This window comes from Bombina bombina, chromosome 1 (genome assembly GCF_027579735.1).
Source record: "Bombina bombina isolate aBomBom1 chromosome 1, aBomBom1.pri, whole genome shotgun sequence".
NCBI lineage: Eukaryota > Metazoa > Chordata > Amphibia > Anura > Bombinatoridae > Bombina > Bombina bombina.
In genome coordinates, this window is record NC_069499.1 from 1,135,277,045 (window position 1) to 1,135,300,343 (window position 23,299).

Below are 23,299 nucleotides of genomic sequence, written 5' to 3' on the forward strand. Positions count from 1 at the left end.
ACATCCCACAGAACAAAGCTTTAATCCCTCCGACTTTCCACATCATACCTTAGACATACATTATTTACACACAACTAATGCAGCCATATGAAAAATAGTTGTGAAACCTTCTCCAGGATACCCTTTGTTCAGATCAGAAAAAGACATTAATGACTTTGCCATTGCTTTTTGAAAATTAGAATACCTTACTTAAAAATCCTGGCAGGGAAGGGGTTAGTTATCTTGTAAGGTTAATTTTTGATACAGAGTAGAGACTTTCCTCCATCTGAGACCACCCAATCCCTGATCCCTCACAAACAGCTCTCTTCCCTCCCTCACCCACCACTGATCACCGCCATCTTGGGCACGGGCAGTCTGCCAGTATGCAATTTGGGGCTTTCCCCCCCGCTGCAGTATAGTGATCCCTCTTCAACCTTTCCACCTCCCTGATCCTCCCGAACCGCTCTTTAATTCCCTCCCACCATCTTTGGTACTGGCAGCTGTCAGTACCCATTTTATATGCATTCCCCCCCCCCCCCCAGATTTTTTGTAGTTTAGTGGTGCCCCCCCTTCTTCCAATTCCTCTTTTGCCATAGTGTAGATTCCCATCCCTCTTCAAGATTTTTTGCAACATAGGGTCCATCCCACACCACCCCCTCTTACTCTGTGCTGCCCACCCGCCTTCCCACCCACAAATCCCGCTGGCACAAGTAGAAGATGGTTGCAGACTGACACAAAGTGTCACTATCTAGCATCTACCTTCATATATGGTAGTACCATATGAAGACAAATGCAGCTCAGTAACAGCAGCTCTCGGCTGAAACTTGACAGCAGAGACTGCTGGAGCTTCCTGAAGCTGCGGCATAGATCTATGTTATGCGGAACGATGGGCTTTGTACCGCATGACATATCTACGTCAATTTGGGTTAAGGGGTTAAAAGACATTTTCTGCTACTCTGTCAGAAGGGGGTCCTGTGTTTCAGAATAATTGTCCTCGGATGAGGATTCCAATTATAAACCGTACTCCTGGAGGGTACCTAGAAGGATCTCTCCTTAGGGATGTCCCAAATTAACCCAGGGCCTGTGAAGGGTTCTTTCTGTCCTTTGCATTTAACTGTTGGAGGCATGAAAGCCATTAGTTATGAAATTATAGAAATTATCCAAGGTATAACATGACCCTGTCTAGCAATAGAGACAGACTCACATAAGTTACAAAACTGAGTAGGGACACACACAAAAGTATAGAAAGTTCCAAGGAGCAATGGGTGGGAATAAAAACAAATTTTATTGTAAACACTTAAGATGGGGTAACATCAAACCCCCAGAGTAAAAGTGAGGTTATATCGGCAGATAAAGATACAGGCTGACGCGTTTCGGCTTGCGCCGTACTCCTAGCCACCTGATAAAATACTCAGCGTTAAGCTAGCTTAAAAAAGCACCATCTGCAACCCCATTGGTTACTTGGTACACACCTTTAACAAAACTAACCAATGTGGCTATTTACACGTATGCTGACCAGCCATCCTACAGTTACAACGATCCGCTAATAAACTAACCCCGTGTGCTTCATACAAGTAAATGCACATATATCCCAACATATCAAGTATACACAACAAATAGACAATCAACAAAGAATAATTATTACCAGCACAGCTAAATTAACATTTCGTTCAGAAAGTGATCCTTATCCTAAGGATATATACATTGGCCGCAAGTGAGCACGTGTTAAGGGAATAGCTGCAACGGATTGGTCTGGCATGGCTGTCTGTCAAAAGAGAGAACCAGAACCACAGAATACAGTGAGAAAGTAACTGGCCTCAGAGCGGGTGAAACGGAGGATAATTCCCTGAAGAGTTTGGCGTGATTGGGACTTCCCTAAAGCCAGGGCGGAGACACAAGGATCCAGACCGCCAACATTAAGGTAGCATATAACTATATAACATAACTACTGTGAATTTCGATCCTTCGCTGCACTGTTTGTACTAGGGAGGTACAGTACTTTCATTGCAGATTGACGAGACAGACATATATGGTCTACCGCTCTAGTTAGAGCCACACATCGAAACTGCCCTGAGGGTTTAGGGGTGTAATAGACTCCCCATATTTCTAAGACACACACAAACACTTCCTTACATAAGTTATGAGAAGGGGTTAAATTGTCAGTAGATTTCCCTAAGGTATAAGTTTTAGGTCCTAAGGCTTTAGCTGCACCAGTTTGCTCCATAATGATTTAGTATTGTAAGGACATGCAAGTATCTCAAAATTAGATAACAGCACAGAAATTTAGTATAACAGGCGCAGAAAGGGTTAACACCCTCAGGGAGAACACTTATTGGCACAATGTAAGACTGAAGCCCTGTGAGGGAATCAGATGGGAAAAAAAAAAAAAAAAAAAACTAATACTTTGTTGGAGCACCTTTTGATTTTATTACAGTACTCAGTCTTTTTGGGTATGAGTCTATCAGCATGGCACATCTTGACTTGGCAAGATTTGCCCATTCTTCTTTGCAAAACCACTGCAAATCTGTCAGATTGCGACGGCATCGCCTGTGCACAGCCCTCTTTACCCCACAGATTTTTGGATTCAGGTCTTGGCTCCAAAACTTTAATCTTCTTTGCTTTGGGTCGTCATGCTGAAAAATTAAGTTCCTCTTCATGTGCAGCTTTCTAGCAGAAGCCTGAAGGTTTTGAGCCAATATTGTCTGGTATTTGGAACAGTTCATAATTCCCTCTACCTTGAATAAGTCCCCAGTTCCAGCTGAAGAAAAAAACAGTCCTAAAGCATGATGCTGCCACCACCATGCTTCACTGTGGGTATAGTGTTCTTTTGGTGATGTGCAGTGTTTTTGTGCCCAACATCTTTTGGAATTATGGCCAAAATGTTCAACCTTGGTTTCATCAGACCATAACACCTTTTCCCACATGTTTTTGGGAGACTTCATATGTGTTTTTGCAAAATTTAGCCAGGCTTCAATGTTTTTCTTTGTAAGAAAAAATCTTCCATCTTGCCACTCTACCCCATAGCCCAGACATATGAAGAATACGGGAGAGATTGTTGTCACATGTACCACACAGCCAGTACTTGCCAGATATTCCTGCAGCTCCTTTAAAGGGACAGTCAAGTCCAAACAAAAACTCATGTTTTAAATAGGGCATGCAATTTTAAACAACTTCCCAATTTACTTTTATCACCAATTTTGCTTTGTTCTCTTGGTATTCTTAGTTGAAAGCTAAAACTAGGAGGTTCATATGCTAATTTCTTAGACCTTGAAGACTGCCTCTAATCTGAATACATTTTGACCACTAGAGGGCATTAGTTCACATGTTTCATATAGATAACATTGAGCTCATGCACGTAAAGTGACCTAGAACTGAGCACTGATTGGCTAAACTGCATGTCTGTCAAAAGAACTGAAATAAGGGGGCAGTCAGCAGAAGCTTATATACAAGATAATTACAGAGGTAACAAGTATATTATTATAACTGTGTTGGTTATGCAAAACTGGGGAATGGGTAATAAAAGGGATTATCTTTCTTTTTAAACAACAAAAATTCTGGTGTTGACTGTCCCTTTAATGTTGCTGTAGGCCTCTTGGCAGCCTCTGACCAGTTTTCTTCTTGTCTTCATCAATTTTGGAGGGGCGTCCAGTTCTTGGTAATGTTACTATTGCGCCATATTTTCTCCACTTGATCACTGTGTTCCATGGTATATCTAATGCCCCATGGAAATTCTATTGTACCCTTCTCCTGACTGATAACTTAATGAGATCCCTCTGATGCTTTGGAAGCTCTTTGCAGACCATGGCTTTTGCTGTAGGATACGACTAAGAAAATGTCAGGAAAGACCTACTAGAACATCTTAACTTTACTACTGAGAATGTGCAAGAGTTTAGCTGCCAAAATAAAATAAAAAAATCGGGGGGGGGGGGGGGGGGAAGAAGAAATCTACTGCTCATTTAAAATTCAGATTAAGTGAAACGGCATTGTGCAAAAAATTTTAAATAAAATCACAGGTTGCATTTGATTCACATGTTCAAAAGCTTAATATGTCTGCCACAGAGCCTAACTAAATTGCTATCCTACACTACAGCACTGGTATTGGTTACAGATTTTTAAAGGTTTGAATGGAACCGTTGTGCGATATGATCATTTTATTTTCATTGAGGATTTCTGAAAATCTGGACAGAACAGTTGATTATATTAAAGTGAAAACTGCCATGGAGTGCATAAAGCAAAACTGACGCAGTAGTCAGTGATAAGAGCTCTTCCCTATAAGAGTTAGTAATGATAAGAGCTCTTCCCTATAAGAGTCAGTAATAAGAGCTCTTCCCTATAAGAGTCAGAAATGATAAGAGCTCTTCCCTACATTTTGACAGGCTGCAGACTCTCAAATTTAACCTGTATTAATGGTTCCAACACAGTTATACTGTATTTAAAAATCACAAATTTAAAGGGCCATCCTAGTATAATAATGAAGAGCTCAGGTGTTACAATGTATTGTTGCACCTGAGCAGGACACGGCCGATGAGCCAATCAGGAGCTGCATAGGGAAATGCATGAGATTAAATATATTTTTAACCCATTTGTAGTTTGCAACAAACTAGTTAATGTATTAACAACATTACTGTTTTATTATTATTGTATTTTATTATTATATTATACAAAATGCTACTTTAATCTGCAAGAAAAAAAAAACAAGAAAAAAAAAACACTACCTGTATACAACAAGTTTTTTAAAGAGAAGGGTGGAGACTGAAAGTGAACCTACCAGCTTCAACAATTGCTGGCTTGTTGCTGGGACACACAGACAGTACTTTCAGAACACGGCTTGTGGTCCACAGAAGTTTCTCATAGTTGTAGGTCCTCATGATTTGTACAAGAGCTTGTGGTCCTCCATTAGCCAGAATAATAAGCTGTGTAAGAAAATGTTGAGTTAAAAAGGTACCCTAAACACTTTGATATTTGTATATAACATGTTTAGTTATGTACAGTATAATAAAACACCTTTGCAATATACTTTTATTATTTTCTCCCCTTTTCATGTAATTTAGCTCTGAAAATGAAGCACTCTAATTCCCAGAACTTAAACTGCACTGTGCCGACTCCTAAAGGCCAACTAATACGGGGTCGATTTATCAAAGGCTTTGCCTGCCTTTGTCCCCCTACGACTGCAGGTTCTCACAAAAGAACCAGCAGGCCATATTTATCAAGCAGCGGGTCATCAGATTGACAGCTCCTGCCCGCGCGTGATTGGATGTGCGCAGGCAGCGTTGCACAAAAGCGCAAAACCGCACTCTTGTGGAATGTTTAATTCCGGCAGCGGAAATCAGCCCGCCAGAGGCAAGCTGCAGCGGGACATGGGCGCATATGTCAGCCCCTGTCCGCCGTAGATTGATACATCAACCACTATATATTGGTCCATAATTTGATTTTTGAGATAAACTGCTAAACAATGCATTCTAGACAAACATAGCTGGTACTAGCCTTGTTGTCTAGACTAAAGCCCAGCTTGAATCCTCTAAATAAGGAAAATGGTGGGTAGGGTTTGGCTATTGATAAATACAGTATAAAAAAAAAAATAAAAAAAAAAAATGATAATTTGATTTAAAAATGTTAAGCTGATATGTTATTCTATAGAAATGTCTTGTAATTACTATGTGTGTACTGTTCCTCTAATTATAGCATCTGTTTGTTATAAATTACATTGTGACCAGATTTAAAAAGATGTGAACTTAAAAGGGACAATGTACTCTGGCAAGCAGCTGAGAATAATGCATGGTACTCTAAGCTCCCGCAGTAACATATCAAATGGGCTGGGCTCCTTCTCTCACCCTCAAAGGCAGTAGAGTCTTGTTTACATTTTTTAAAATGTATTTAAAGGGACAGTCTATAACCTGTTTTAAAAGATAATCACTTTCTTACTCACTCCCCAGTTTTGCACAACCAATAGTTATATTAATATACTTTATTTTAACTCTGTGATTACCTTGTATCTAAGCATCTTCTGACAGCCCCCTGATCACAACACTATTTATAATCTATTGACTTAGTTAGTACTGTGCTAAATCTTAAATAACTTTTCAGGTGTGACTACATTGTTATCTCTATTGCCCACATGAACTAGCAGTCAAAAGCAAATACAAAAGCATGTGATTAACAGGCAGTCAATAGAGCCTTTGAAACAGGCAGAAATTTAGAGGTTTAAATGTTATAAAGTATATTAATATAACAATGCTGGTTGTGCAAAGCTGGGGAATGGGTAGTAAAGACGTTAACTTTTTAAATAATTTTAATGTAGACTGTCCCTCTAAAAAGCCAGTACTACAGTATTGGAGTTTTCAGTATAGGTGGCACTTTAAAAACATGAATAAGCAGCCATATCAAATTACAAAATAATGGTTAATGAGCTATTTTGTAAGCAATTTGATTTAATTTACACTCCAGCAGGTAAAATTGATTAATGGATACACATTAAAAACAACATTTATGCTTACCTGATAAATTTATTTCTCTTGTGGTGTATCCATTCCACGGATCATCCATTACTTGTGGGATATTCTCCTTCCCAACAGGAAGCTGCAAGAGGATCACCCACAGCAGAGCTGTCTATATAGCTCCTCCCCTAACTGCCACTCCCAGTCATTCGACCGAAGACAAGCAAGAGAAAGGAGAAACTATAGGGTGCAGTGGTGACTGTAGATTAAAAATAAAAAACACCTGCCTTAAAATGACAGGGCGGGCCGTGGACTGGATACACCACAAGAGAAATAAATTTATCAGGTAAGCATAAATTTTGTTTTCTCTTGTAAGGTGTATCTTGTAAGGCAGGTGCTTAAACGGAAGGCACCACTGCCTGCAAGACCTTTCTCCCAAAAATAGCCTCCGAAGAAGCAAAAGTATCAAATTTATAGAATTTTGAAAAAGTATGAAGCGAAGACCAAGTCGCCGCCTTACAAATCTGTTCAACAGAAGCCTAATTTTTAAAAGCCCATGTGGAAGCTACCGCTCTAGTAGAATGAGCTGTAATCCTTTCAGGAGGCTGCTGGCCAGCAGTCTCATAAGCTAAGCGTATTATACTCCTTAGCCAAAAAGAAAGAGAAGTTGCCGAAGCCTTTTGGCCTCTCCTCTGTCCAGAGTAGACAACAAACAAAGCAGATGTTTGACGAAAATCTTTAGTAGCTTGTAAATAAAACTTTAAAGCACGAACCACGTCAAGGATTGTGTAAAAGACGACGTGTAAAAGAAGGATTAGGACACAGTGACGGTACAACAATCTCCTGATTTATATTTTTATTAGATACCACCTTAGGTAGAAAACCAGGTTTGGTACGTAACACTACCTTATCTGCATGAAAAAGGAGATAAAGGGAATCACATTGTAAAGCAGATAACTACGAAACTCTTCGAGCCGAGGAGATAGCTACTAAAAACAGAACTTTCCAAGATAAGAGCTTAATATCTATGGAATGGAAAGGTTCAAACGGAACCCCTTGAAGAACCTTAAGAACTAAATTTAAACTCCAAGGCGGAGCAACAGGTTTAAACCCAGGCTTGATTCCGACTAAAGCCTGACAAAACGCCTGCACGTCTGGAACCTCAGCCAGACGTTTGTGCAAAAGAATAGACAGAGCAGAAATCTGTCCCTTTAAGGAACTAGCTGACAAACCCTTCTCCAATCCATCTTGGATAAAAGATAATATCCTAGGAATCCTGACCTTACTCCATGAGTAACCCTTGGATTCACACCAATGAAGATATTTACACCATATCTTATGATAGATTTTCCTGGTGACAGGCTTTTCGCGCCTGTATTAAAGGTATCAATGACCGACTCGGAGAAACCACGCTTTGATAAAATCAAGCGTTCAATCTCCAAGCAGTCAGATTTGGATGGTTGAAAGGACCCTGAAGTAGAAGGTCCTGTCTCAGCGGTAGAGTCCATGGTGGAAGGGATGACATGTCCACCAGATCTGCATACCAAGTCCTGCGTGGCCACGCAGGTGCTATCAAAATCACAGATGCTCTCTCCTGCTTGATCTTGGCAATCAGACGAGGGAGCAGAGGAAACGGTGGAAACACATAAGCCAGGTTGAAGGACCAAGGCGCTGCTAGAGCATCTATCAGCGCTGACTTGGGATCCCTGGACCTGGATCCGTAACAAGGAAGCTTGGCGTTCTGGCGAGACGCCATGAGATCCAGTTCTGGTTTGCCCCAACGTTGAATCAACTGTGCAAACACCTCCGGATGGAGCTCCCACTCCCCCGGATAAAAAGTCTGTCGACTTAGAAAATCTGACTCCCAGTTCTCTACTCCTGGGATATGGATAGCTGATAGATGGCAAGAGTGAATCTCTGCCCATCGAATTATCTTTGAAACCTCCAACATCGCTAGGGAACTCCTTGTTCCCCCTTGATGGTTGATGTAAGCTACAGTCGTGATGTTGTCCGACTGAAATCTGATGAACCTCACTGCCGCTAGCTGAGGCCAAGCTTGAAGAGCATTGAATATCGCTCTTAGTTCCAGAATGTTTATTGGAAGGAGTGCCTCCTCCTGAGTCCACGACCCCTGAGCCTTCAGAGAGTTCCAGACTGCACCCCAGCCCAGAAGGCTGGCATCTGTTGTTACTATTGTCCAATCTGGCCTGCAGAAGGTCATACCTTTGGACAGATGGACCCGAGATAGCCACCAGAGAAGAGAATCCCTGGTCTCTTGATCCAGATTTAGTAGAGGGGACAAATCTGTGTAATCCCCATTCCACTGACTGAGCATGCAGAGTTGCAGCGGTCTGAGATTTAGGCGAGCAAACGGAACTATGTCCATTGCCGCTACCATTAAACCGATTACTTCCATACACTGAGCCACCGAAGGGCGAGAAGTAGAATAAAGAACACGGCAAAAATTTAGAAGTTTTGACAACCTGGCCTCTGTCAGGTAAATCCTCATTTCTACAGAATCTATCAGAGTTCCCAGGAAGGAAACTCTTGTGAGAGGGGATAGAGAATTCTTCTTTTCATTCACTTTCCACCCATGAGACCTCAGGAATGCCAGAACAATGTCCGTATGGGACTTGGCAATTTGGAAATTTGACGCCTGTATAAGAATGTCGTCTAAGTAAGGGGCTACTGCTATGCCCCGCGGCCTTAGGACCGCCAGAAGTGACCCCAGAACCTTCGTAAAGATTCTTGGTGCCGTAGCTAACCCAAAGGGAAGAGCCACAAACTGGTAATGCCTGTCTAGGAAGGCGAACCTGAGAAACCGATGATCTTTGTGTATTGGAATGTGAAGATAAGCATCCTTTAAGTCCACGGTAGTCATGTATTGACCCTCCTGGATCATAGGTAGGATGGTTCGAATAGTCTCCATCTTGAAAGATGGGACCCTGAGAAATTTGTTTAGGATCTTGAGATCTAAGATTGGTCTGAAGGTTCCCTCTATCTTGGGAACCACAAATAGATTTGAATAGAAGCCTTGCCCCTGTTCCTCCTCATAACTAGGAGGTCTTGAACACAATGTAAGAATGCCTCTCTCTTTATCTGGTTTGCAGATAATTGTGAGAGATGAAATCTTCCTTTTGGGGAAGAAGCTTTGAAGTCCAGAAGATATCACTGGGACACAATTTCCAATGCCCAGGGATTCTTGACATCTCTTGCCCAAGCCTGGGAGAAGAGAGAAAGTCTGCCCCCTACTAGATCCGTTATCGGATCGGGGGCCAATCTTTCATGCCGTCTTAGAGGCAGCAGCAGGCTTCTTGGCCTGCTTACCTTTGTTCCAAGCCTGGTTAGGTCTCCAGACCGGCTTGGACTGGGCAAAATTTCCCTCTTGTTTTGCATTAGGGGGAGTTGATGTCGCGCTCGTCTTAAAGTTTCGAAAGGCACGAAAATTAGTTTGTTTGGTCCTTAATTTGTTAGACCTATCCTGAGGAAGGGCATGACCTTTTCCTCCAGTAATATCAGAAATGATCTCCTTCAGTCCAGGCCCGAATAGGGTCTGCCCCTTGAAGGGAATGTTGAGAAGCTTAGACTTTGAAGTAACGTCAGCTGACCAGGATTTAAGCCATAGCGCCCTACTCGCCTGAAAAGCAAAACCTGAGTTCTTAGCCGTTAGTTTAATTAAATGAACAACGGCGTCAGAAACAAATGAATTGGCTAGCTTAAGCGCTTTAAGCTTGTCAAGTATATCATCTAATGGGGTTTCAACCTGTAAGGCCTCTTCCAGAGACTCAAACCAGAAGGCCGCAGCAGCAGTGACCGGGGCAATGCATGCAAGAGGCTGGAGAATAAAACCCTGTTGAATAAACATTTTCTTAAGGTAACCCTCTAACTTTGGATCTAGGAAAGCACAACTGTCCTCGATGGGGATAGTTGTACGCTTAGCTAGGGTAGAAACTGCTCCCTCCAACTTAGGGACCGTTTGCCATAAGTCCAGTGTAGCGGCATCTATTGGAAACATTTTCTTAAAAACAGGAGGGGGAGAGAACGGTACACCTGGTCTATCCCATTCCTTAATAATAATTTCTGAAAACCTTTTAGGTATTGGAAAAACATCAGTGTAAACAGGCACTGCATAGTATTTATCCAATCTACACAATTTCTCTGGCACTATAATGGTGTCACAGTCATCGAGAGTAGCTAAAACCTCCCTGAGCAACACGCGGAGATGTTCAAGCTTAAATTTAAATGTAGACATATCAGAATCAGGTTGAAGCATCTTCCCTGAGTCAGAAAAATCACCCACAGATAGAAACTCTCCTGCCTCAGCTTCTGCGTATTGTGAGGGGATATCAGACATAGCTACTAAAGCGTCAGAGTGATCTGTATTTCTTCTAGCCCCAGAGCCGTCTCGCTTTCCTTGTAACCCTGGTAGTTTGGACAATACCGCTGTAAGGGTATGATCCATAACTGCCGCCATGTCTTGTAAAGTAAACGCCATGGGCGCGCTAGATGTACTTGGCGCCTCTTGAGCGGGCGTCCCTTGAGCGGGAGTCAAAGGTTCTGACACGTGGGGCGAGTTAGTCGGCATAACTTCCCCCTTTGTCAGTTTCCTCTGGTGATAAATCTTTTAAAGACAGAATATGATCTTTATAACTTAAAGTAAAATCAGTACATTTGGTACACATTCTAAGAGGGGGTTCCACAATGGCTTCTAAACATAATGAACAAGGAGTTTCCTCTATGTCAGACATGTTTAAACAGACTAGCAATGAGACCAGCAAGCTTGGAAAACACTTTGATAAATGTAAACAAGCAAAAAATAAAAACGGTACTGTGCCTTTAAGAGAAACAAAAAAAGTCAGAAATTGAAAAACAGTGATAAAAAGCAGTAAATCTTTCAAAACGGATCAAAAAACGATAAACGTTTTTCAACAGTCACAACAAACTGCCACAGCTCTGCTGTGGCCCTACCTGCCCATACAACAACTTTGGAAGGCACAAAACCCCTTTAGAGAGGTCCTAAGTGTTCAGGGGACTCCTTCAGGGAAACTGGATGTCTCAAGCTGCAAAATCTAATGCGCATTTAGGCGCGAAAATCGGCCCCTCCCAACCTGTATTCACAGTGAGAGGGCCTAACAAAACTATCCCTAGGCAAAATCTAGCCAGCCATGTGGAAAAAACTGGGCCCCAATAAAGATTTATCACCAATATGTAGAAAAAAACGTTTAAACACTTCCAGCAAACGTTATCTTATTTTTCAGTAATGTGAGAAAGTAATACGAATATTACCCTTTACAGCAAGCATGATACTAGTCGTTATTAAATCACTGTAATCAGGCTTACCTTAAATAAATCCGGTATTAACAGCATTTTCTAGCATATTCATTTCTCTAGAAAAATTTAAACTGTACATACCTCATAGCAGGAGACCCTGCACGCCATTCCCCCAGCTGAAGTTACCTATCTCTTCAGTTATGTGTGAGAACAGCAATGGATCTTAGTTACAACCTGCTAAGATCATCAAAGACCACAGGCAGACTTTTCTTCAACTTTCTGCCTGAGGCTAAAATAGTACAACTCCGGTACCATTTGAAAATAAACTTTTGATTGAAGATAAACTAAATAAATTCACCACATCTCTCTAGCTACTTCCTTTCTTGTCGAGAGCTGCAAAAGAATGACTGGGAGTGGCAGTTAGGGGAGGAGCTATATATAGACAGCTCGGCTGTGGGTGATCCTCTTGCAGCTTCCTGTTGGGAAGGAGAATATCCCACAAGTAATGGATGATCCGTGGACTGGATACACCTTACAAGAGAAAAGGGAACAAAAGGTTATGGTGCAAAGGACCAGTTCACTCAATGTAAAAGGTGTTAATTAGCAGCAATATCGCAGTATGAAAAGGAAAGGAGAGCACTGATTAATTTTTTTGGTTCAATATGTAATATTTTTACCTTTTTAGCTTGCTTCTTTGTGTTTCAGCTCGGCAACCCTGGAACACCCAGATAAAAGGGGTTGTGTTTCAAAAATGTTTAACCCTGCCCGTGACCAAATTGGTTTATGCAATTTTATGCTAAACAGCCGTTTACAGAAAAGCCGCTCTACATCAAGGGAGCGCGCGCACGTGACCGGGAACAGAGTTTCCAAGAGGTGCAAAACACAAATCTTCAGCAATGAAGCACATAATTCATATCAGATGGCTATATGCGTTACGTTAGGGCTGTGAGAGATAACCTGCAAGCTGTGTCTGAAATTCACAATACACTGCTGACCGTTTTTCACATAACAGGGATCACTAAAGTACACAATGTATAAGCAACATCTCTCCATGTTGGGACTAAGTAGCGTTACATGAGGGCTATGAGGGAACCTACAACCTGTCTCAAATTCACAATACACTGCTGACCGTTTCCTTCACATAACAGGGATCATCTAAGGGTTTTTTTGTGTTCACACTTCTGGATTACATCATTTGAGGGCGGGTCACAACCGCAAAACAAATTAGGGCTAAACGCACATATTAAAAATGTAATACAGGGTATAGACGAGCATGTTGAAATTCATTATATTAAAAAATATATATCTTGATGAAGGTAAAAATTTGTATTTATTGTTTCGGACTGGCATACTTAAATAATCAAGTACTTTCAATTAAAAATAAAACTTTTTTGGGTGAACTGTCCCTTTAACCCATTAAGGACAAAGCTTCAGTTTACTCAATGGTTCCATGACGGAATAATTACATCATTGTCATTAAAGGGGTTAAACACTTTGAGATTGTAATATTTATGTATAGTTAACATGGACTTGCCCGCTACTTTTTTGAAACTTAAGTACTTTATAAAAACAAACTTCTTAAAATGCACTGTTTTAAATGCTCAAACCCAAATACAAAACTTTAAATTCTTTCTTAAATAAAATAATTGTTAACTTGTAGAAAAAGGTTTATTAATAACGTTGTACTATAAAGCTCACATACATGTCACAGAAGCTTTAATATAAAGCCATTTTAAATAATTCTGGTAAGCAAATTAATAGCCCTCACCTTGCTTTCTTGGTTGCCATAGGCGAGAAGCTGCAGACAGTCTGTGGTAATGGCTAGGAATTTTGGGTTATTTTTGTTGAGGAGAGGCACCATCTTCTGGAGGCCATCTGCCAGACGCACAGCCATTTTTGCACCTTCCTGGTAGAGGAGCAGGTTATGTAGAGTGGTGATTGCATAAAATAGCACAGATTCTACAGGGGAACTAAGGAAGGGGGGGGGGGGGGAGAAGAAGAAAAAAAGTCAATGAATATGGATTTAACATTCTGTAAATTACCTACATTATTTTTTAGGCCAATTAATATTCGTATAATAAATCGGTAGCTGCCGTCCATAACCGAATATGTAGTAAAGGGATATTGAACCCAATTTTTTTCTCCCTCATGATTCAGATAAAGCATGCAGTTTTAAGCAACTTTCTAATTTACTTCTATTATCAATTTTTCTTCGTTCTCTTGCTATCTTTATTTGAAAAAGAAGGCATCTAAGCTAAGGAGCCAGCAAATGTTTGGTTCAGAACCATGGACAGCACTTGTTTATTGGTGCTGTCCAATCAGCAAGGACATCCCAGGTTGTTCACCAAAAATGGGCCGGCATTTAAACTTACATTCTTGCTTTTCAATTAAACATACCAATAGAATGAAGAAAATGTGATAATAGAAGTAAATTAGAAAGTTGCTTAAAATTGCATGCTCTATCTGAATCACTAAAAACATTTAGGTTCAGTGTCCCTTTAACAAATTCCTCAAACAGAAGTAGACAAATTTGCTTTAAATTTAAGTGCCAGTAAACTTGTACCTAAGCATGCGCACAAGAGCAGGGATGCCACCAGACTTGAAAATGGAGAGAAGACCTTCTCTATGGTGAGACAAGTTGTGCAGGATGCTTGTTGTGCACCGAGCGGTCTCCATGTCACTTGTGTTCTGCATGGTGCGCACAACAGCGGCCACAATTTGTGGTGATTGCATAAGTGCACGGCGAGATGCCTCCTTTTTTGAAAGCTGATTGACTATCATGGAAGCTTTGTTTACTACCACCTGAGAAGGAAAAAATACAAAGATATAGCTGTATCACACCATCTTAGAAGATATTTTGTATTTACACTGATTACTCACTACCAGAAGAACAAAATTAAAATAATTTCAGAAGAGGCGGCGGAAACCCCCCCCCCCCCCCACACACGTATTGCGTTAAATAAAAAAGCTAGCAAGAAAGTACTTACTGGGTCTTCGTCATTCAAAAGCTTTGTCAGCTCAGGAATAGCGCGCGTAGCAAGCTCAGCATCATCCTGATAGTTTATAAGATGAACTATGGCTGATTTCAGCATTTGTGATGGTTCTGCCAATTTCTGGACATTAGTCTGCTGGCCATCTATCTGTGTTGCCAGCATATAGGACCTGTCTTCCACAGTCTCTGGGTACATAGCTGCCCGCACACGCTGAGCCCGGGTCATGGCGAGCTGGGACTCCATATCTAGGGCAGGAGAAAGTCACAATATTTTAGAGAACAAACAAAAAATAAAAAGTTAAAAGGTTAAGTCAAAATTAGAGACTTTCATGATTTAGATAGAACATACAGCTAAGAGACTTTCAAATTTATTTCCATTATAAAATTGTGCACAAATCTTTTAGACGCCAGCTACTAGTGAGCATGCGCAAGAGTTCAGTGTATAGGTAAGCAAGTCCGTTACTGGGGCCACAATACAGGGAGGCGGCAAATTTAAGTACATTTTGAAATTTGTCAGGGGAAAAAAAAACCCAAAACATTAAAATGCAGAGTAAGTGCTATTGCATTGTATTTTTATCACATTTATGTACTTCTTGGTTATGCAATTCTGAATTCGATTGCATTTAAATGGTCCATTAAAAAGGGATATGAAACCCAAAATGTTTCTTTCATGATTTAGACAGAGCATGAGATGAGATTTTAAACAACTTCTAATTTACTTCTATTACATTTTACTTAAAAAAAAAAAATTTTTAAAGCAGGGACGTATGCTTAGGAGCCTGCTCATTTCTGGAGCACTATATGGCAGCAACTGTTCAAGAATGTTATCCATTTGCAAGAGCACTAGATGACAGCACTATTTCCTGCCTTCAAGTGCTCCCCGGGTATGTCTTAAAGAATATCATGGGAACAAAGAATTTTTAAAATTGTATGCTCTGCCTGAATCACAATAATTGTTTTTATATATATTTTAAATAACATTGTGCTGATTTTCAGACTCCTAACCAAGTAAAAGTGTCAGATGTATACGCTCATTTATAGGTCTCTTCATATGAAGGGAATGGGGAGGGTCTGCTCATCCTGTTTTCCCAGCCCATTTCAGTGGGTGTCCCAGCCTAACCTCATCAAAAGTGTTACATTGGGAGCTTAGAGCTGTAGATATATCAAGAAATTATATAAACAGGTTATCCTAATGTATACATATTAGAAAGCCATTAATGAGAAGAGCAGCGGTGAATCAATGTTCATAATTTTAGCCTTAATTGTTTTCTAGTTAATAAATATTTTAGAGGTCTCCCTTAGTACATTACTATAAAAACCATGTATATTGTAATTTAAAAACTCAAATATATGGGAAAATTCCGCCAAGTCTAAATGCACAAGAAAAATATCACACACAAGATGGTTGTGGTCGTGATAGCATAGAAAACTGGTCCAAAAAAATGTGTTAAAAACCACAGAGAAATATACTACACAGCATAAAGTACAATAGTTAATACGACTGATGGTACCGGTACCTCAAATGGCATAAAAATGACATAAAAATGGCATAAAAATGGCATAAAAATGACATAAAAATGAGTGCAATAAAAAGCAGGAAATATGACCAATATAGAAAAATTCAGTTAGTTGAAACTTTCTTTAAACTTCATACGATATTATAGTTCATAAGGGAGTACAGAGCATAAGGAGGTTATATTCGGATCACTTTTCATCTACGAAAATCTGAAAGATTCGGTTGGTTGGGCTAGGACGAGCCCCCGGAGTGTCATCCGTGACATCAGACACCAAAGTCATGAGGGGTGAACTCACAGGTAACTGGACCGCAGCACACATGGGATATCTCCCCTCCAGGATCATAGTAAATCAAGGTACCAATCTGATACTGTTCCACAGGAGTAATACTCTACATGAGAGTGATATGAAAGCTGTTAGTGATTAACATCTGAAGCGAATATAACAACCTTATGCTCTGTACTCCCTTATGAACTATAATATTGTATGAAGTTTAAAGAAAGTTTCAACTAACTGAATTTTTCTATATTGGTCATATTTCCTGCTTTTTATTGCACTCATTTTTATGCCATTTGAGGTACCGGTACCTTCATAGTTGTATTAATTAACTATTGCACTTTATGCTGTGTAGTATATTTCTCTGTGGTTTTTAACACATTTTTTTGGACCACAGTTTTCTATGTTATCACGACCATAACCATCTTGTGTGTGATATTTTTCTTGTGCATTTAGACTTGGCGGAATTTTCCCATATATCTGAGTTGTTAAATTACAATATACTTGTTTTTATAGTAATTTACTAAGGGAGACGTCCCTAATTTTAGCCTTAATTTTTTTCTAGTTAATAAATATTTTAAACATTGATTCACCTCTGCTCTTCTCATTAATGGCTTTCTAATATTATGTATACATTAGGATAACCTGTTTATATAATTTCTTGAGATATCTTCAGCTCTGAGCGCCCTTACTACCCCCTTTCTTTTTTCCTACTTTTTTGAATCTATTCTATGGTAAGGAGTCTGATATCTCACTACCTAGCGCACTATTAGACTCTTTTCTCCTTAAATTGGGAGCTTCTAATTAAGTTTTTAAAATGTTTTATACTAAAATTTTAGGTCAGTATCTGTGCATATTCTTCATTATAGTAGTGCCCATTACATGCAGTTATATGAAAATTGGTGTACTATAGCTTAATTTGAAAGAGAAAATGTGACTTTGTAATGTACAAAATACAGAGCTCAACCCCTAAACATAGAAACTTCCACTAACGATAAAAGGCTTTGCTATGAAGTCAAACATTAAATTGTAAAGTTCTGTACTTCATGAAGCATTACCTCCAAATACGATACATTTTTAGGACTATGATAATGAACACAGCAGTGTTTAACTGCATTTAAAAATGCTAGTATACTGTAGGTTTTATCTGTGTATATTAGCTAGAGTTGGTTTCATCACACTAACTGTACAAGTGCCTGAAACACTGAACATTAACCACTTCATATACAAGAGTTGAGAGACATGGTGTCCGGCGGGCGTCCAATTATCCCTACACAGCTTTTTATAAGGGTGTTTAAATATGCTGTAGACAAGTGCATGGCAACAATGGAGCCTTTATTTGCCTAGCTCAAGGTCAGGCTTATTGCCATGGTAAGATTCTGGTGCCAACTGCAGAAGAAAATGTTACAGTTTCTTTCTGCAAATTCACACGGCCCAGATATGCTCCTTGTGCTATGGGCAAATAAAACTTAAAAATATCTACAAGACTCTGTTGCCCCCACAAGAAAAAACATTTATGCTTACCCGATACATTTTCTTCTTTCGGAATGATGTCCTCCATAAGATATAAGATATTTCCTGCACTAGGAGGAGGTCAAGAACCCCTTATCAGAGCTTAAAATCCCTCCAATCTCTCTTTTAGTTTAACATAGCAGAATAGAGAATAGGAAACATAGGTAGGAAGCAGGGTCAGTAGAGGTGTAATTAGAACTGTTGCCCAAAATTGGAAATTGGTGGGGCTCATAAAAAAAACAAAAAACCTCATCAGATAAGAATACATTTTGTTTTCTTTTGTAAAATGATGGTCCACAGTCCTCCATAACATTTTTGATCAATACCCAAGCAGATAGTCTGTTACGGAAAGGGTGGGATAATTTTTCTGGCAGTTATTATTGATACAATGCAGCCTGAAGGACTTTCCTGCCGAAAGCTGCTTGCGAAAAAGCAAAACCTCAAACTCATACACACACACACACACACACACACATACATAGTACGCAGAGAAGACATGTTGCAGCTTTGCAAATCTGCTTCAAAGATGTAGAAAGAGCTGTGATACGCGTAGGAGGCAACTCTCCAGCCTTCAAGTAAGCCTTGAATCACTGTTTTTGGGCCCAGAGGCCAACGCTATCTTAGTAGCTTTCTGCCCCTTACAAGTCTCAGAATAGTGAAAGAAAAAAAAAAATAGAAGTTTGTCTGAAATCTTAAAGGGACACTAAACCCCAAATTTTTCTTTTGTGATTCAGATAGAGCATGCAATTTTAAGCAACTTTCTAATTTACTCCTATTATCACATTTTCTTTTTTCTCTTGCTATCTTTATTTAAAAAGCACGAATGTGATGCGTAGGAGCTGGCCCATTTTTGGTTGAGAACCTGGGTTATGCTTGCTTATTGGAGGGTAAATGAAAGCATCAAATAAGCAAGCGCTATCCGTGGTGCTGAACCTAAAATAGGCTTGCTGCTAAGATTTACATTCCTGCTTTTAAAATAAAGATAGCAAGCGAACAAAAAAAATAAAAAAAATAAAAAATCGATAATAGGAGTAAATTAGAAAGTTGCTTAAAATTTCATGCTCTATCTGAATCACAAAAGAAATTTTTTGGGTTTAGTGTCCCTTTAAGATTTCAGACAAACTTCTATTTTTTTTTTTGAATACATCAGGATTATGTAATAGCCACTACTTAGAGTTAGTAGTATCTGAACAATGAAGGAACAACCATTTGTTGATTGGTATTTTCCTTAAGAATAAAAACCATTTAGAACAAAGCATAGCCTTCACCTTGTTAATATTTAGAAATGGAGAATCACAAGACAAAAGTTGGAAAATCAAACTCTTTGCTGGAGAGATTGCGAATAGTAAGAGTACTTGCCAAGATATTAGTCTTTATCAATGGAATGCATTGGTTCAAAAGAAGAACATTGTAATGAAAAGAAAAAAAAAAGGAGAATCGCATCTGACTCAAATAAAAAAGTACAGATTTATTGTATAAAAACCCCACAGACACTCACAGGATAAAATAGTTTAAAAGCAAAATATCATCAAGGAGTGAACTCTGAAACACCGTCTCGGATCCACAACGATAGGGTGGTAAGGGTCCATATCTTACAAATAATCTCCACTTGTTACAAGTAAGTGCCCAAAACTTCACCACGCTAACCAAAGAAGCCGATAGACAAATGTGGCAGTCAGCTTCAGAAGACCCGCCGGCAGAGCGGACAGCAACAGGTATGGCAGCTGTGATGGTTCGGAAATTCTCAGCACTTTTCCCTCTGACACAGCAGAGCTTTCTCAAGAAGATGTTGTCGGTCGTGTGTTAATCCACTATTTCTAGTTAGTCCATAATTGCTTCATACACCATGTGATCTTGACTTGGCCTGACCAATGAAGACTGATCCCTCCTAAAGAGGTTTCAGTTAGGAAAGAGAGACTCCGTCCGACTAGGTCTCATCACACTTTGCGCCTCTAATGTACAATTGAGCGGTGTGAGTCCTGTGTAAAGGGATGTTCAGATAAGAATCCTTGATAATAGCCATAAATTGACCCTTTGGATTAAGGAGATAAAAAAAAAAAAAAAAAAAAAAGTGAGGGGTTTTCCCTATTATATAAGTAAACCCTGACCAATATGTTTAGGGACTGTAGATCCTGTTGACAGAGGTACTAGGATTAATTATTCCCCTATCCTCCAAATCCTTTTATAAACGTTGCCGCTATTAAAATATCATAGTCAACATTAAGATAGGACTGCTGGTCAATAAGGAGGAGTACTATGCTTCAAAGAGAACCACAACTCAATCTCTTGAAGGACAAAGAGAACCATTTTCATTATTTGGGCTGTTAGACATCTTATTCTTAAAAATTGGAAGGCTCACTCCTCACCTGGTTTTACAGTCTCTTGATAAAATACAAAATAAAATCATCTTTGAGTTATATAATATTAATACTCATTCAGAAAGAAGAATTAACTTCCTAAACAAAATGGTTACCTATAATTACAACCTATTCTATCCCAAACCAAAAAAACAGATCTTAACCCCATTTTTGAGCTCTAGTAGTTTTTCTGATTTGGCTCTACTCAAATGTCTCCCGATCCAATGGATAACAAGCTCTAGAGATCTTAGGCAATACCTTTATTTTATTTTTTATAAGATATAATCTTAATTAATGTGTCTTTATAGAAAACATAATTTATACTTACCTGATAAATTATTTTCTTTCCTGGCATGGAGAATCCACAAATCCATTCAATTACTAGTGGGAATTCAACTCCTGGCCACCAGGAGTTGAATTCCCCAGCAAAGCTTCAAGTATCCTCCAATTACCCACAATCCCTAGTCATTCAGCCGAGGAATTATGGAAAGAGAAGACACAAAGGGTATAGAGGTGCCTGAAGTTTAGAAAAATGACAAAAAGCAGTCTTAAAATAAGGGTGGGTCGTGGACTCTCCATGCCAGGAAAGAAAAATAATTTATCTGGTATGTATAAAACATAATTTATGCTTACCTGATAAATTTATTTCTCTTGTAGTGTATCCAGTCCACGGATCATCCATTTCTTGTGGGATATTCTCCTTCCCAACAGGAAGTTGCAAGAGGATCACCCACAGCAGAGCTGCTATATAGCTCCTCCCCTCACTGCCATATCCAGTCATTCGACCGAAACAAGACGAGAAAGGAGAAACCATAGGGTGCAGTGGTGACTGTATTTTAATTAAAATTTAGACCTGCCTTAAAAAGGACAGGGCGGGCCGTGGACTGGATACACTACAAGAGAAATACATTTATCAGGTAAGCATAAATTATGTTTTCTCTTGTAAGGTGTATCCAGTCCACGGATCATCCATTACTTGTGGGATACCAATACCAAAGCTAAAGTACACGGATGATGGGAGGGACAAGGCAGGAACCACTGCCTGTAGAACCTTTCTCCCAAAAACAGCCTCCGAAGAAGCAAAAGTGTCAAATTTGTAAAATTTTGAAAAGGTGTGAAGCGAAGACCAAGTCGCAGCCTTGCAAATCTGTTCAACAGAGGCCTCATTTTTAAAGGCCCAGGTGGAAGCCACAGCTCTAGTAGAATGAGCTGTAATCCTTTCAGGGGGCTGCTGTCCAGCAGTCTCATAGGCTAAGCGTATTATGCTCCGAAGCTAAAAGGAAAGAGAGGTTGCCGAAGCTTTTTGACCTCTCCTCTGTCCAGAGTAAACGACAAACAGGGCAGATGTTTGACGAAAATCTTTAGTAGCCTGTAAGTAAAACTTCAAGGCACGGACTACGTCCAGATTATGCAAAAGACGTTCCTTCTTTGAAGAAGGATTAGGACACAATGATGGAACAACAATCTCTTGATTGATATTCCTGTTAGAAACCACCTTAGGTAAAAACCCAGGTTTGGTACGCAGAACTACCTTGTCTGAATGAAAAAAATCAGATAAGGAGAATCACAAAGTAAGGCAGATAACTCAGAGACTCTTCGAGCCGGGGAAATAGCCATCAAAAACAGAACTTTCCAAGATAAAAGTTTAATATCAATGGAATGAAGGGGTTCAAACGGAACTCCCTGAAGAACTTTAAGAACCAAGTTTAAGCTCCACGGGGGAGCAACAGTTTTAAACACAGGCTTAATCCTAACCAAAGCCTGACAAAATGCCTGGACGTCTGGAACTTGTGCAAAAGAATAGACAGAGCAGAGATCTGTCCTTTTAAAGAACTAGCTGATAAGCCTTTGTCCAAACCCTCTTGGAGAAAGGACAATATCCTAGGAATCCTAACCTTACTCCATGAGTAACTCTTGGATTCACACCAATAAAGATATTTACGCCATATCTTATGGTAGATTTTCCTGATGACAGGCTTCCGAGCCTGTATTAAGGTATCAATGACTGACTCGGAGAAGCCACGCCTTGATAGAATCAAGCGTTCAATCTCCATGCAGTCAGTCTCAGAGAAAGTAGATTTGGATGATTGAAAGGACCTTGTATTAGAAGGTCCTGTCTCAGAGGCAGAGTCCATGGTGGAAGAGATGACATGTCCACTAGGTCTGCATACCAGGTCCTGCGTGGCCACGCAGGCGCTATCAGAATCACCAATGCTCTCTCCTGTTTGATTTTGGCAATCAGTCGAGGGAGCAGAGGAAACGGTGGAAACACATAGGCCAGGTTGAAGAACCAAGGAGCTGCTAGAGCATCTATCAGCGTTGCTCCCGGGTCCCTGGACCTGGATCCGTAACAAGGAAGCTTGGCGTTCTGGCGAGATGCCATGAGATCCAGTTCTTGTTTGCCCCAACGATGGACCAGTTGAGCAAACACCTCCGGATGAAAAGTCTGACGACTTAGAAAATCCGCCTCCCAGTTCTCTACGCCTGGGATGTGGCTCGCTGACAGGTGGCAAGAGTGAGACTCTGCCCAGCGAATTATCTTTGAGACTTCTAACATCGCTAGGGAACTCCTGGTTCCCCCTTGATGGTTGATGTAAGCCACAGTCGTGATGTTGTCCGACTGAAATCTGATGAACCTCAGTGTTGCTAACTGAGGCCAAGCTAGAAGAGCCTTGAATATTGCTCTTAACTCCAGAATATTTATTGGGAGGAGTTTCTCCTCTGAGTCCACGATCCCTGAGCCTTCAGGGAGTTCCAAACTGCGCCCCAACCTAGAAGGCTGGCATCTGTTGTTACAATCGTCCAATCTGGCCTGCGAAAGGTCATACCCTTGGACAGATGGACCCGAGAAAGCCACCAGAGAAGAGAATCTCTGTTCTCTTGATCCAGATTTAGTAGAGGGGACAAATCTGAGTAATCCCCATTCCACTGACTTAGCATGCATAATTGCAGCGGTCTGAGAT

The 23,299-nt window shown here is 40.1% G+C and overlaps 1 protein-coding gene across 1 annotated transcript in view; it reads right to left on the reverse strand.

The window, feature by feature from the left end:
* Positions 1–23,299, reverse strand: part of JUP (junction plakoglobin) — a gene marked incomplete in the record, with an annotated part of 133,947 nt that overhangs the window by 32,795 nt on the left and 77,853 nt on the right. Inside the window, 4 exon segments of the mRNA XM_053698828.1 lie at positions 4,748–4,892; positions 13,453–13,654; positions 14,248–14,486; positions 14,672–14,922. Coding sequence (XP_053554803.1) covers positions 4,748–4,892; positions 13,453–13,654; positions 14,248–14,486; positions 14,672–14,922 — 837 coding nt within the window.